The following is a 15,116-nucleotide window of genomic DNA, read 5'->3' as shown; positions in this document are numbered from 1 at the left end:
TTCTGAAACTGAACCTGCGAACACATCCTCTCCAAACCACCCAGGGCTGCATGTGCTCTAGTCAATCTAGTCTCTGCTGCTCTCCTCATCGAAAACACTGGCCCACTGAATACTACCCCAAGATATGTATATGCATCTGTATACTCCACAATCTCCTGCCCATATGTAAATGTGGAAGCTGATCGCCTAACCCACTGTGGCGTGGTGTTAAACACCATAACCTTGGTTTTGCCAAGGTTGACAGACAATCCACTATCATGTGCAAACTCATGGAAAGCATCCAGATGACGCTGCATACCCTCAGGGGAGTCAGAGATCAACACAATATCATCAGCATATAACAATAGTGGGATCCATGTACCTGCTAGCTGGGCTCCTCTGTCCCCCAATCTCTCAATGTAGTCAGAAGCCTCATCCACATACATACCAAACGATGAAGGAGATAACGGGCAACCTTGCTTCACTCCAATAGTGGAGTGAACCAAAGTAGAGACCCCCTCTGGGGTGCGTACCTGTCCTGCAACTGATCTATATAAAGCCATAATCCCCCATATGAGCTCTGTGGGTACCCCCATCTCCTGTAATTGCCTCATCAATCTGGCTCTGGGCACTATATCAAATGCTTTGCGGAAGTCCACAAAGCTACAATAAATCCGTCGCCCATGCGACCTGCCCTCCTCAATAATGGCCCGCAGAGTCAAGATGTGGTCAAGAGTAGAGAAACCTCTCTTGAACCCTGCCTGTCCCTCTGCTCGAATGCCCTGTCTCTCTGCCCATCTACTCAACTGTTGCTCAAGAATGGATGCATACAATCGTGCTAGTGTGTGACCAATCATAATAGTGCGATAATTCCCTGGCTCCATAGGGTCCCCTGACTTGAAGATAGGCACGATGGTGGACCTACTCCAAGTCTTGGGAAAGCCTTAGCACATAGCACGATTGAACATCACTGCTAGAAGCTCTGCCAGCATGTCTCTCGCATGAATAAAGTGCTCAGCGACCAATCCATCATGATCATATGCTCTCCCAGTCTTCATCCTATCAATGGCCTTCCTTACCATCTCTGCGGTAAAGAAAGTACATGTCTGTGGACATGGTAAGTGATGGCCAAAGCAGGGGAGGACTCATGAAACAGACGCCAAGCCTCCCTCGAATCCTGGCTCAAGATTAGCTGGTATAATTCCTGCTCTAGCTGAGCAAGGAAGGCCCGCTTCTTCCTTCGCACAAGGCGTCGGAAGGCAATACGTGACTGTCGGTGAGTAGTGACTCCCAAAGCAACCTCCCGCTGCAGTCGGGCTCTGGTCTCTCTGCACTCCTCATCATACCAGCTGTTCTGGGGCATACATCCAGAACGTTGTCTCTGTCCAGGCTGAGTATGTGGATATGCCTCTCTAGCTGCATCCTGTAAAGTCTCTGTCAGTATATGGGTCAACTCCTCCAAAGGTCTCCCTGGCTCCTGTGTGTACAGACGTCTATAAATCCCATCTGTGTAGACAGCATCAGTCTCTGAGGTAAAAGTATATCGAGTGTGATCTGCCACTCGTGTCCTCTGAGCTGTGGAGAGAGAGAGAGAGAGAGAGAGAGAGAGAGAGAGAGAGAGTATTGCACAACCCAATGACGTGATTAGATTGATATGATAGAAGTGAATTTCACTCACCAAGTACAATGCTTTTGTAGGCTTGCAGCCTTATCTTTTGACCCATACAAATATCACGCTCTAATAAGTGTATGCCACACATCACACTTATCTTATCCACTTATAAAAGCGTGTTCACACACTACTAGAACAATAACTCTTTTAGGGGCTGTTCACACACATACGTACTCACAAACAAGGGATCACACACAGGAGACTCGGGATCCCAACAACCGTGCATAGATCTAGGAGGTGCTCCTGTTGGGTTTGCTTGCTCGATGGAAGCGCCTCTAGGTCCCAGAGTTTGGGCAGGGCGAGAACATAGTCTTTCCCAAGAGAAGTGAGATCAAGTCCCAATAAGGTGGCCAGATGGAAGGCGGAAGAGAGGGTTCTAGGTGATGGGATGGTGGTGCCATAGGCACCATAAAAATTTCGGGGTTTTTGAGGTTTCGGGACAAAACGTTTTGTCTTTCGGCTAAGAAACGCAGAGGTTTCGTAGTTTTTTCTATATAAATACAATAAAATGGTTTAGAACTTGTAGTTTGTAGACCTACCTAGTGCTAGCACTTGAAATATGGTAAAAGCTTAGCCAATTATGGTCACAATTGGGCAATTGGGGAGTTGTGGAATTGTGACTCGTGAGAAATTGGGCAATTGTGAGAAATTGGGAATTTATGAGAAATTGGGTAATTAAGAATTTAGGGAATCGGGAATATTGGGGAATTTGTGAGAAATTGGAGGAGAGAGGAGGAGGACGAGGACGAGGAGGACGAGGACGAGGAGGTGATTGTAGATTGCATGCAAGAGAGAGAGAGAGAGAGAGAGGGAGGAGGAGAGGTGACTGCAAATCGCGCGCAAGAGAGAGAGAGAGAGAGAGAGAGAGAGAGAGAGAGAGAGAGAGTCCAACATTTTAAAAAAGCACTTGGACAAGAAAAATTAAAAAGACAAATTGTTTTTTTAGAAACGAAAAAAATCCCCGTTTTTGAAACGCATTTTGGCAGTTTCGGCCGTTTCGGAGTTTCATAGTTTTGCCCAGAAACCCGTTTCTATGTGACTATGGATGGCACTCTAGGTCCTCCTGGAAGTTTTTGGGGGGGGGGGGGGGTGTGGATCATAGTCACATGGGACGCGAAATAGGGACAGGGACAGAAAAGATTGAGAATGGCCATTTCCTGTGACTATAGAATGACATGGGACGGGAATGGGAACAGGAAGATGCTGCCATCCCCAACATTTCCGAGTCTAAAAATGCCCATTCCCTGTGACTATGGTGTGGATCAATGCTACATGCCAAGCCCAGAAGGGCTCCTGGAATATCTGTCAGTGAAGGAGGTGATGAACTCTCTCAAGGGGGCTGTGGAAAAGAATCATGGCACAGCTGGAGTTGAGGAGCCACCCATGGGTTGGGAGCCTGGAGGAGATGTGGCTCAAGGGAAAATCCTTCCAAGGCTCTGTCTTTGGTTGGAGACCATGAACTATCAACTTGGCCAGAAGGGCTCTGCTACGTACTGCAGGGTTTATGAGGTCAAGGCTGCCCGGTAGTGGGCAACCAGGTCCTCTTCGCATGGCCTTCCATCGTTCCTGAATTGGCCACATATAGCAGCTGATCCGGAACTTTCTTTGGTTAGGAGGCGACAATAGGCCCACAAGGGCCAAGCTGGCTTGGAGAGTGCTTGTTCAACCATCAGAACCACCCGGTCGGTGAGGGAGAGGCGGGCAGTGCTCTAATAGAGAAGTTTCCTATGATTGCTTTGGAGGAGGAGGAGGAGGAGGAGGAGGGGGGGTGGGGGGGCGGATCTGCTGCTCCGACGTCATGTCAAGTCCCACATGACATGCAAGGTAGCGGTTTGAAGTGCTAGGGAGGACCTAGTGGAAACCGTCAACTGGCCTCCAAGTCAGTTTAGTGTGCCCTGCTGACCTAGAAACCACACCACTTGTGTGAGTTGATCGGAGCTCCTCAGGCGAGATAAAAATCCTTGATCGCTGCTGCAAATCGTGGAGGTTACCCTTCTAGGTATGCAGCAGTGTCATTAGCAAACTCGAAATCAAGGAGCTCCTTGAGACTGCAGATGGAGACCATGGAGTCTTGTGTCCTACACCAGGAGGTAAAAGTGCATCGCCTCTGCTATGAAGAGGAAGAGAAAAGGCAAAAGGCACTCGCAGGCAGCCCTGCTGCATAGAGCGCGAAATGGCAACACAATCTCCTTTCCCCCCCTGGATGAAATCCTGGCTTCATGGGCCAGAGTGTAAGGCAGAGACGCCTTGAATCCAAGAAGATGAGTGTGTGGGCGCGTGTGCTGATTCGTTTGCCTGCTTGACCCCTTCTGACTCTTTTTTGCCTCGCCTGTGCATCTACACTTTGTCTGAGCCTCACTTGCTCCCACAGCTTTGCTCCTTTCTTGTTGCTACTCATTGCCTCTTGTTTCATAGCTTCCAACTGCGCTTCCTCCTCAGCTTCTTGGCTGCCTTGTGTGTGTGTGTGCGTGTTTGTGTGTGATATCAGCGAGAGTTTATTGTGCTGTTTCTGTTTTCTGTGACCTGTTAGTTCACAGATGTTCAGCTTCATCTCGTTTTGTTGTGAGCATCTTCTCCAAGTGCTCTCCATCAGTTATGGATGCGGCTGATTTTTTGTTTGACACGATGAGACAGTAGGACCAGGTACTCCTACGAAAGAAGGCATGAAAAATCTATTGATGTCATGGATTCTAAGAAGCCAAGACATGAGGATCCTACTGCGCAGTTTCTTTATGATGCTTTGCCGCAGGACTTTCAGGGTGCAAAGTGGGAGAAGCCCAAACCTACATTGAAGTGCACTATACCGAAGAATGTAATTCTCCCCAAAGTAAAAAAGTTCTCTGAACATGTTGTAATCCTCTTGTTTCCAGGTCGGGTGCCCTCTGTGGAGGATGTTGGAGAGTGGTTTTACATAGTGCTTGCAAGCTTACACCACTGTTACAGGCTGCCCTAATGATGGCTACTCTCTTTCTCTCTCTCTTGAAGGCTGCCCCATGAAGAATACCGGCTGTTGGGGACTGTTTTGGAGGCTTCCATCGCGAAGAAATAGTAAACTTTCTGACGAGTGAGAGGCCACTTGTCTCACTTTGATTAAATACCCTTGCCTTCAGTATTTCTTCGTGATGGAAGCCTCCAAAACAGTCCCCAACAGCCAGTATTCTTCATGGGCAGCCTTCAAGAGAGAGAGAAAGAGAGTAGCCATCATTAGGGCAACCTGTAATGGTGGTAGAGGCTAGTATGCAGCAAGAGAGCCTCTATTAATGAAGAGAGAGGGCTCCAATTTATAGATTTGGGGCTCCCATGAGTGAAAATGGAAAGAGAAGGCTATGATGACAAGTGGAGAGCCACACAATAGCTGGAGTGACAAGTGTGAGGCCACTTGTCTCACTTTGATCCACTTTCTGACAATTGTGAGGCCGCTTGTGTCACTTTGATCCACTTTCTTGCCACATGTCCCAATCTGAGAAATGGGTTCTCCCATAATCTTTACCTCTAAAAATATCCCAACTAGTAGACATTCTGTCATAGGCACTTTGCCAACTCTTGTTATCTACTCAATTCCAGATGTAATGACGCAAACAGAATTTCCATCGAAGTCGGGTTAAAAATAGAACTCTCCTAAATTTTAGGAGTGTGGTCCTTTGTATTCTAGGATAATCCCCCATTCCCAAAGCTTGTACTTCCAAATATTTAGACATCCTGGAGTCCACCAGACCCCTTTCATACTAGGAAATGTCCAGACTGGTAACATACTCCACCCCTGAGATAGTGGTTGTTCCAAGTCTGTCCTCTGTTGCCTCTATCATGTTGAAGTCACCGCCCATGCACCAAAACTCAGCTTGGGGAAGGGCCTGTCGGATAGTGCTCCAAAAGATAGCTGCCACATTCGGGACATAAATGTTGAGGAAGCCAACACTATCCTCTCCAATCAGAATGGTAACCCATTGAGCACGTCCTAGAACTATGACTCTTGATCCTATTACAAACGGCAAAAAAACTGCTCACTGACAAAGAGACGCAAGGAGTGTTGTGTCCCTAAAGAGCCAAAGGATGGAGACCAAAAAGTATGACTCCTGCCTGGTAGAATCTTCCCGCAGCGGCGGGTACGCCCCTCAGTAAGATGGTGCTCCTAAAGGAAAAGAATGTCGATAGATCCTACCACCATAGCTCGATGCAGCTCTCCTCTAAGGACACCTTGTCTTTGAAAGCATTGAGCCCCCCCTAAGCCCTAAATGTTCCATAAGACAATCCTCATATCAATCTCAGTGTGAGGCAGAACTACTGGAATTGCCCTCCACTCGGAGAGTCTTGGGTGCAGGCTTAGACGGGGAATAGTCACAATCTGTCTTGGTGCGGAGTCGCGCCAAGTGGGCATGGATCCTGCCCTCCATGTACTACCACTCTGCTCGAGCGCAAGAGTATGCATACTCCGTGCTCCATCAATCACAATGGAGGTATCTGTAAGAAGGGGGGAGAGGTACTGCGAGAGAGGTATGCATGAACGCAAAAAACAGCACCTCCATGCTGGAGGTGACCATCTCCCCTCCCTGGTATGTGTGCGCTGATCCACCAAGCTCCATCCTAGCCAAAGGCCATAGATGAGTACGAACGTCGGTGATCCGAAGATCCTGCAAATGATGTGATAGCTGAACTGCCTGATCTTGTACGGTGGATCCCACTCTGTCTAAGGGGCTGCGCTCAAGGGGAAAGAGAAGATCATTGCACCATTCTTTGGCGTAGAGGGTCTGGAGTGGTGGAAGACCACACATACTCGAATAGGGGCTACGATCTCCTCGAACCTTTGTCTCCCTTCCGTCGGAAGACATCTGAAGAAACTATAATCCACAGGCTGCCCTAAGATCCGGCCCTCCGGGGGGACCTGCCTGGAGACTCAGGTGGGAGAGCCCTCATTGGTGAGGCAGCAGTGGTCATCTCCACCGGCTTTTGAGAAACAATGAATGAGGCGGCGAACGGTACTCGCCGGCTGTCTCCTCTCCAGGTCAGGGGCTGTAGGGGGCCGATGGGAATGCTCTGGAGAGGGGGGGGGGGGTCGTAGGCACAGAGAAAGAGGAAGGGGCAAATGGAGCGACTGCGGGGAGAGTCGGAGGCGAGTGTTGGGGGGGGAGGGGGTAGCTGGCGGGCAAGGAGGCGAGGGTGGAGAGGAATACTGCTGAGAGGTATCCATCGGAGAGGAAGGCTACTAGGAAAGGCTCGACGAAGTGAGGGTGGGGTCAACCTGCCCAATTGGACACTAAAGGCCAGAGGAGAAGTCGTGACGAGGAATCGGCCGCCACCTTGGGGGGGGGGGGGTCCTCTCCGTGATTGGAGGGGGCCTACCGTCTGCGGGCGGGTGCTGTGATAAGTGCTCGAAACGGTTCTCTTACCCTCCATGTTGCCAGCCTAGCGCGCACGTCGGCAACTCTGAGCTCTAGTGCTTGTCTGGCGACCGGGGCGGGAGCCAACTGTCTGCCACTCTCCGGCTGATGGGTCGTCCATGGTGGGAACCTGGTGCTCCGTGGCCTTGGAACCTGCTTCTCCCTCAACCCCCTGATGAGGATCTAAGTGGGAAGTAGGAGGGGGAACCACCGGGAGCAGTTACTGAGGGCAAACTCTGACGAGATGACCCATCTGTCTACAAATAAAGCATTGGCCTGGAAAGCCGGAATACTCCACTCGTTGCATAATGGGATCGCCTCGAAGATTGGGAATAGATATCATGTGAGGCACAAAATCCAGCGAGGCAATACAAATGCGAAGAGATGGAATATCATGTGGGCCAAGGCAGTTGGGGGGGGGATTCCATCACTCTCCCGAAATCACTCAGGGAAGAGGAAGGTATTCCTTCCTGAGGCCTGGAAAGCAAACTGTCACGGGAAAGCCTAAAACTCCGGCTAATGGGTCAGATGCCGGGTTGAAGCCATGCTGCCACCGTGCAAAGAAGGCTTGGGCCGTATGCTGTGCAATGGGGCTCAGTTGCATGACAAGATCAGACACCGCTAGTGAGTCGAGCTCGAACTGGTAGTAGCCACGCCCCAAAGGATGAATATTTGTGATCTTTGCTAGCGCACCTAGGAGGCTAGCCTGAAGATGATCTTTGAGTTGGCCATGCGCGGGGCGGCTACCAACAATCTTGCATACCAGAGTGGACGCCTCTAGGGATGCGATAGTTGTAGCGAGAAGCTGCAGGTCCGCTTCGGAAAACGAAAGGCAGGTAACGGCGGCCTCGGTTGGGGGAGACCGAGCGGTTTCCATGGAGTGCTCCGGGGGGCGAAGACTAGAAGAGGCCAAAACTTGCCGAGACAATGAAGAAATATACCCACAACCTGAGGGTGCTACCGGAGGAACAAGGACAAGCTAGAGATGGCAGAGAAGAGCTTAGAGAGGAAAGGCAGAGGCGGAGGGCGCAGAAAGGAAAAGAAAATAAAAAGAAAAAAGAAAAAAGAAAAAGAAAAGAAAGAAAAAAAGAAAAGAAAAGAAGAAGGAAAGAAAGAAAGAAATGAAAAAGAAAAAGAAAAGGAAAAAGAAAAGAAGAAAAGAAAAGAGAAAAAAAGAGAAGAAAAGGAAAAGAAAAGGAAAAAAAAAAAAGAAAAGAGAGGAGAGAAAAAGAACAACACCAAAAAAAGGGAGGGGGAGCGGGCTGAGGAAAGGGCGAGAGGGAGGGGCTGAGGCAGGGCAAGCAAAAGGGAAGGAAGGAGCCCGAGGGCGGGGGGGCGGGGAGGAAAGGCAGGCGGAGATGGGAGGGGGGGTGCGCGCTGGCGGAGAGGTGGGGGGGGGGGGGAGGGGGCGTGGCAAGTGGAGAGGAGAGAGGGAAGCGCAGGTAGCAAGGGGGGAGGGGGACAGGGGCGCGCACAGGCAAATAGAGGGGAGACGGGAAGGCATACGCAGCGGGAGGGGGGAGGTTGGCGCAGCTACAGAGAAGGGAGAAAGAGCGAAAAAACTAGGGGGGGCAGAAGCAATAGGGATTGGAACGAAGGCACGAGGCAGAAGGAAGGGGGCGCAGAAGGTGGTGAAGGGGCGCAGGATGACAAACACAGGTGGGGGGGGGGAGCTCAACATCGCGCTACGGCTGTTTCGCCATTGTCATCCACCACTTTTCTCAGTGTATATACCAGCTTTTCAATTGTCAGCCCATTGGTTTTGTGATCCATGGTCATGAAAACAGAGTATGCAAGCTTCAAAAAGCACGTTTTGGTCTCAAACAAGCTCTCGGAGCTTGATATGAGAAGATAAATACTTATTTGACCATGTAGGGTTTTCGCAATAGTCCAACAGAGAGCACCCTCTATGTGAAAGAGGATCATGGCACTTTGATTATGCTCATTCTTTATGTGGATGACATGTTGCTAACTGGGAGTGATGTGGAGAAAGTTTCAGCATTCAAAGCTGAATTGCAAACGTCATTTGAGATGACAGATTTGGGATTGTTGCATTATTATTTGGGCATACAATTTGTGCAAACATGTACATCAATCAAAGTACATTAAAAAGTTGTTGCACAAATTTGGGTTTCAAGATTGTAAGCCACTCCGATGGAGCCAGGGCCAAAATTGAGCATGTGTGATGTTGGAGAGTCTTTTGATATGAGTGTTTACAACCAAGTAGTGGGCTACCTCATATACTCATGTCCACAGCCCAGGTACAAAGCATTGGCAAGCAGTGAAGCGGATCTTCCACTATCTTCAGGGCTCCCAGGGGGGCAGCTTGCAGTTACATGCTTACAGTGATTTCAACAAGGCTGGTGACTATGATACACAACAATCCTCGAGTGGGAATTGATTCTTTTGAAGGAATTCATGCATATCATGGTTAAGCAAAAAGCAACCCACTGTTGCCACATCTACTTGTGAGGCTGAGTACAGCGCAACCTTTAGAGCCACAATAGAGTGTGTATAGCTTAGGAGATTGATGGTTGATCTTCGTGAGTGTCAGCAGACACCCACCACCATACTCATTGATAGTCAAAGTGCTGTAGCTGTGGCACGAAACCCATTGTTTCATGCATGTACTAACCACATAGAGATTCATTATCATTATGTCAGGGAGAGGATTCATACAGGGGAGGTCTCATTATCTTACTGCTCTACACAAAACAATGTTGCATATCTGTTCACAAAGGCGTTGCCTCGAGAGAAGTTTGAAGCTTTCCGCAAAGCTTTAGATTCTCTCTCCTTAAGAATGTTCTGCTGCCAACCTTGTACAAGTTCACATTGCCGCTACAGGAGGGATTTATTGGCATATATGCTATGAGTAGTGCTACATGTGAACATGGGCTAACCAAGGGCACTTTTCTCCCTCTGGGTTTTTCCCCTTGATATCTGGTGTGAAAGGACACCCCACATTTATTATATTTTGATATTATGGAGTTGACTCCCTAGCTCCACACATTCCAAGGCAATCCATTTAGTGTGAGCATCAATCGCCATCTAATGTGTTCTGATTCTGTGTGTCTGTTTGTTTGGGACTCTAGAACTAACAGGTATTCCTCCAGATTTTTTTTTTGGCTCTTTGGCAAGTGGCCTTCTACATTGGATCATCCTCGGCCCTTTCTAATCTGGACTAGATTTGGGTTTATGGACAATTTGGCATGCAAGAAATCTGTTGGTTTTTCATTCGGTGAGGATTGAATGCTATACTTACTTTCGTCAATAATAAATCTGTTGGTTTTTTATTTGGTGAGGATTGAATGCTATCCTTACTTTCGTGAATCCTTGTGTCAGTCTTTGCTTGATTCCATCCACCTGGAGCAGATAGATGATGGCCAGTTGGCTTTGATTTTTCAGTGCTTTTAGCTTTTGTGACTGCTCTTTAAGAAGTTTGCCTCTTCTTTGAGGACTTCTTTCTTTGTACAGTGATGCGATAGAACATAGCCTTTTGCAAAAGGAAAAAAAAAGTGTGTGTGTTTGTGTGTATGTGTGTGTGTGAGAGAGAGAGAGAGAGAGAGAGAGAGAGAGAGACAGAGAGAAAGCTTTCAGTCCTGATTGGTGGTGTGTTAAATTTCAGGCTGGAATCCAGACAGCAGCCTTGAAAAATAATGGTTTCAAAGCTGGCTGATATCATGCAATATACCAAAAGCTGAGTTTGAGGAAGTCCGTTAAATTGGTGGAACTGAGACTGAAGTCCTTGTATACTGCGACACGCCCGGACAGTGGATCTTCATGGGATTGAGGGAAGATGTGGAAAGTGTTTTTTTTGCCAAGTCTCATCGAAACGTCTACTTTCTGCTTCAACACTCAAAGTTTGCAGGAAGTGACAAATGATTGTGAAAATTGCTTCATTTTCCTTAGAGCTGGTATAGTTGACAATAGCAGGCCCAGCTGTGTTATTTGTATCAGTTACCTCAATTGTTTACTCTCCAAGAATGGTGCTTTGATGCCCGTTTGTTTTTAATCTGCAGACAGGAGCTGATAGCCACAACTTCAAATTCGAAATTTTGAATAATAAGGCTGCCTTAGACACAGGGCTGCATGTATACTGCGTAGGTATGTATATATGTCACCAATTTGTGAGGACGGATTATTGATCCAATTTTCTTCTGGCAAGTGATGAGGGTACTGAGGGGACAATAGCATATATTTTACCTAGAAGATCCACACACACACACAACACCACCAAACCAATCCCCCCCCCCCCCTCCCCCCCGCGGTCAGGCTCTCTTTCTCCTTCAAAATTTTGTCCAGAAAGGCAGTTTTTTTGTCAAATGGACTTTGTACATCTGCTCTAGACACAGTGCTAGGTGTACCTTGTACAACGATGATAAATTTTAGTTTATTTCAACAGATACACTCGTAAAAAGAGACACAGCTCCTTGTCATTACAGTATCACGTGCTAATGCGACCATATTTGGTACGAAAAGTCGAAGCACCTTCTTGAAGTCATATGAGTTTCTTCTGCATGATGTGTTTATCAGTGTTATCTTAGATTTCACTTGTTTTATGCATGAGAGTCCTACAGTTACACAATAATCGGCATGCTAGGGAAGTTGGGTTTGGATGTCCTTTAAAAGTAGCTTCACATTTTGGCACGGTACTTTCTCTATAGGAAATGGAAGGTGAGTTCCAAATATGTGGAGAAATAGTTTGGTTCCTATGTACTCTGGGAGTTTGCGAAGAATTGCAAGATGATCAGCCGAGTACAAGTGGAGTGTCAGTTGTGCCAGTAACAATGCTGGGAAGAGTAATAGGTAGGGCAGAACGGCTGCAAGCATCTAGGGAAGTCACCACCTCTTTTGGCAAGTTTTCCTTTTAAGGATCAAGAATTTATGAAGGACAAGAAATGGGGTTTGTATCCTTTAAATGAAGCGATGCCTTTTTTTTTTAAAGGACAAAATATGGATAAGTAGATCATTTCATGCTTTAAGTGAACGTTGTTAACAGAGGGGTATTTGATCCCTTGATAAAGAAGGCTTCTCGTAAAGCCTTTCTCTACTTAAAAGGGTGATGATTTTAACATTAGATTGCTACCATTATGCACTTCGCCGAGCAGTTTTGTGTGAAGGGATGATGACGTGCAAATATGAAATGCAGCATTTTTTGAGATCCTTTAAGTAGGGCTTGAAAATACTGTTATCTACTGTGTTTTCTATTGGCTATTATAGAGAAATTTACGATTGGAATTTCACCTTGCCTTGAATTAAAGGGATTGATTCGTGCATATAACAATCCTAGTCATGACAATTTACCAATTTCCTCTCTTTATTTATATGGATATAAGAAAAGTTATTTGAATATTGTGCTTACACTAGTGTCTATTGCGATGTCAACTATCATACTAACTTTAATTAATGTAAATTGTTGGAAATCTCTAAACTCCCAATTTGGCCCAGATTGAAATTACTCTCTCTCTCTCTCTCTCTCTCTCTCTCTCACACGCACACACACACACACACACACACACACACACACACACACACACACGTGGGCTGATCTGGGGCATCATAGGACCCATCGGCATACATGTGACTTGGTTGGTGATGGGGGTGGGGGCCTCCTCTCCTCTAGCATCTGCCATGCCTTGGAGCTGTCTGCACCCAAGAAACACCTGTAGAATAACTACTCCCTCGTGGCTGCTGCTTCTTGCGCCTTGTAAATCGCCTAGATCTCTGTTGTTCTTGTCATGTGGTGATGATGCCCCTTGCTTGGTCTTGGGGAAGCTGCACATGATACCAAAACTGATTTGGGGTATGGATCCAGTAGAGGTTTGGTTTTGTTGATGGGTGGTGCATAGGTAGGTGGCTTGAGCTAGTTGAGAGCTGGATGGTGGCATTGGAAAGGGGGGTCGTATGGAAGTCAATGGCTGAGAGGGGACACCATATGTGATCTTTGTAGATGTTGTCGAGATCATGGTGGAAGTGCACCTTCATGTATGGGGAGGTTTGTATGGGATATGGCATCGAATGTGCAAGATTTGATACAGTGGAGGCCAGATATGTATGATCAGCTCCGATCGGGGGAAGGGGTGTGCTGAAATGTAAGGGGTAAAACTTCGAGAGCCCGTAAGGTAGTTCCTCATCCATGTGCAAAGTATGTGAATCCTCCATATTTTGGCCATCCCTTATATATAGTCAAGTTATGTGCAACACCCATGTCTAATAATAATCTCCCAAATGCTGTGAGTTCCATGTCGTTTGAGGTCCTACTAGTGCCCATCTCTATAAGGTTAAGCTCATACATGATGGTTGAATCACGATCAAAGTCATATGGCTGAGACTTGAGGCTCTGTGTCCTTGCATTGAAGTTCCCTACAAGGAGAATGTGTGCTTGTGTGGAGAACTCCATAAAGTGGCATGAATGAGGAGTTTCGTGAAAAAATTCTAGATGTATCTAGCGGGAAGTAGCACATTGCAATGTACAAGCTTCACCTGTTGGGAAAGCTAAGCGTGATCCACATGAACCTAGCTTCCACGTCCTACTTCATGATTGTGATCATAGGGCTGAGAACAATATTGCTACTCCACCCAATCCTCTAACCCCTCCATCCTTGATAAGCTGACTTCCACGTGTATCCAGTGACCATTGGAAGACCTCTTTTCGTGAGTCTCGATATATATAGAAAACCAGTTGCCTCCCATTGTATGTCTCCATGGAGCCTCCCACGTCAGACCAGTGTCCTGTACCACGAGGAGTGAGAAAGAGAGAGAGATCATCCAAAGAGAATGATGAACACTACTGCAACATGCTTCTAGTGGAATATGGGCAATCCTCTAATTTTGCAATGTATTGGGGAGCTCTTGGAGGAAGAACGACAATTCTCTCTCTCTCTCTCTCTCAAAAGGTTCTTCTTTTGGGCATTCCAATTTTCCGTGAAAATTGTGTTGATATATGCATTAATTAATGGCCACCATTAGCGGTCTTTAATTAATCCATCGAGGGAAACCTTAATGTCCCTAACAAGGAAAGCGCCGTCTGCCTCCTCAAATGCATGCACATAGGTTGCACCCCACACCAAAACCACTGTCTCCTATCTGCACTCTTCATTACAATAGCATCCCCTATCCAACAAGTGCGTGCCATCCATACATGACAAACCAAAAAACAAAATCTCCATATCCACACATTTCTTCGAGAGTCCTCCAAATTGCATCCCAAAGCACACTTGAGTTCATAGAGAAAAACGAGTGGTTGAAAGATCTGTCATGCTCAGGTGACACACTAACCATTTGTGCAAGTACAAGCCATTCTGCACGGAATCTTGCAAACCTACTACAGTATGCTGCAGACTTCCTGCAGTGTGCTGATGTGGCAAACAATGATTGGCAATGACACCCGCATTGGAATTTGACATTCTGGAAGTTGATGGGTAAGGATCTCCTTGATTCAAGAAATTGGATCTCCTTAAGTTGTGAATTCCGAAAGCTAACATGTACAATCTCCTTGCATCTCTTTCCGTGCTTCCTAGGACCATGACCACATCATCTCCTTCTTTGCTCCAAAGGACCATGACGGTTGGGAATGATCCCAACAGGCTCTTGGTTACGCTGGTCACCTAACCGGCTGGAATGGTCCTCCTCGCCTCGTGACTATGTGACACCATGTTTCAAGAGGGATCTATGGTTGGAAAGAACCGTCTCGCGAATCGCAACAATTTTACACCGTGGATTTGCAATCGGAAGTGAACTAGGGGAAGCGATCTTGCGGGTGAACTAGGGGGGAAGGGGGATGGGTTAGGGAATTAGAAAACATTTGAGATAGTTCAAAAGAGGATTTGAACTTAGACCTTGCAACTTGGAAGTGAAATGTGTAACCACTATGCTATACTTTCTAGCAAGAACTTAACATCGTCAAAAAAAACTTTATTCTAGTAAGAAACTAATCTTCCAATCCCCTAGTTCACCTCAAGTTTATTCTTGTAGTTCATTCTGAGTTGACTCCTAGTTCATTTTTTGTCGGATAATTTTCATCTTAGTTCACCCTTAGTTCACTTAGCCCTAGTTTACCTTGAGTTCACCAGTAGTTCACTTTAGAATCC

General features: G+C 46.9%; 1 protein-coding gene across 5 annotated transcripts in view; it reads left to right on the top strand.

Moving 5' to 3' along the window:
* The window catches only part of LOC147616271 (uncharacterized), an 86,092-nt gene extending 74,649 nt beyond the window's left edge, over positions 1 to 11,443 (top strand). For 2 of the 5 annotated variants that reach the window (XR_015262461.1, XR_015262459.1), the window contains 2 exons: positions 10,652 to 10,940; positions 11,046 to 11,443. Coding sequence is in view for 2 of the 5 variants with exons in the window: in XM_086777296.1 (XP_086633422.1) it covers positions 10,652 to 10,683 (32 nt within the window). In the remaining 3 variants the exon portion in view is untranslated. Of the gene's footprint in view, positions 1 to 10,651 lie in introns of all 5 variants that reach the window. The other 3 variants (XM_086777296.1, XM_086777295.1, XR_015262460.1) reach the window with 2 other exon arrangements.
* Positions 11,444 to 15,116: the final 3,673 nt, after the last annotated feature.

Source organism: Cibotium barometz, chromosome 38 (genome assembly GCF_041138505.1).
Source record: "Cibotium barometz isolate CiBa-2024 chromosome 38, ASM4113850v1, whole genome shotgun sequence".
Lineage (NCBI taxonomy): Eukaryota > Viridiplantae > Streptophyta > Polypodiopsida > Cyatheales > Cibotiaceae > Cibotium > Cibotium barometz.
Note: the sequence above shows the minus strand (reverse complement) of the source record. Positions and strands in the feature narration are given on the sequence as shown.